The sequence below is a fragment of the Camarhynchus parvulus genome, chromosome 17 (assembly GCF_901933205.1).
Source record: "Camarhynchus parvulus chromosome 17, STF_HiC, whole genome shotgun sequence".
Lineage (NCBI taxonomy): Eukaryota > Metazoa > Chordata > Aves > Passeriformes > Thraupidae > Camarhynchus > Camarhynchus parvulus.
The window spans coordinates 4,671,358-4,672,175 of NC_044587.1; the positions used below are offsets into that span (position 1 = coordinate 4,671,358).

General features: G+C 68.5%; 1 protein-coding gene across 1 annotated transcript; it reads left to right on the forward strand.

Annotated features, from left to right (window-relative positions):
- Positions 1-238: 238 nt before the first annotated feature.
- On the forward strand, positions 239-613 carry QRFP (pyroglutamylated RFamide peptide). The gene has a single exon (XM_030961674.1). It carries the CDS (start codon positions 239-241, stop codon positions 611-613), a length of 375 nt encoding a protein of 124 aa, XP_030817534.1.
- Positions 614-818: the final 205 nt, after the last annotated feature.

Consider the following 818-nt stretch of genomic DNA (forward strand, 5'->3'; position numbering starts at 1 on the left):
TACAACCTGTTTCCTCTTCTGAGCCTTTGCGGGAGGAGGAAGGGAAGGCAGGGGGGAGCCCGGACCCTCTCTGGGCTGGGCGCTGGTGTGGAGGCTGCTGCAGGAGGAGCAGCGGGGGCTCGGGGGGTTCTAGCAGGGGCGGCAGGGCTGGTTTGGGGGGGCTGCAGCAGGGATGGGGAACAGCCCAGGGCAGCCCCCGCTCCCCTGACATCGCTTCCCCTCCCTGTGCTTCCCCCAGATGAGAGCGCCCTACTCGCTGTCCTGCCTGCTCCTGCTGAGCCTGGGCGCCTGCTTCCCTCCCGGCGAGCGCTGGGAGCCGGCACCGCCCGGGGAAGGGGCTCTGCTCGGCCCCGGCTGGCACACGGAGGGCCGGGGTCCCGGCTGGAGGGCAGGGCCGAAGCGGAGGAGGAGCGAGGAGGAGCGGGATGCGCTGCTGAGCGTGGCCCGGGAGCTGCGGGCGCTCGGGGCCGGGCGGCGGCCGGGCAGCAGCGGCGGCCCCGAGGCGCTGCCCAGCGGAGGGGAGAAGCGCAGCGGAGCCCTGGGCAACCTGGCGGAGGAACTCACCGGCTACAACAGGAAAAAAGGGGGCTTCACCTTCCGCTTTGGGAGATGAGAGCTTGGACTGCATTCCCCACCTCCTGCGGGTCACCCCGTCCCGTCCTTCCCTTTTGTCTCATCTGCGTTTGCTTGGAAAAAAAAGGATATTTGGGGTTTTGCTGCTGGGGGTGCCTTGGGGAGGGGGGACACTGCATTTGCCCCGCTCCCAGCTCTGCTCTAGATCTCCCATCCCTGTTCCTGACCGATGCAGTGGAAGAAGA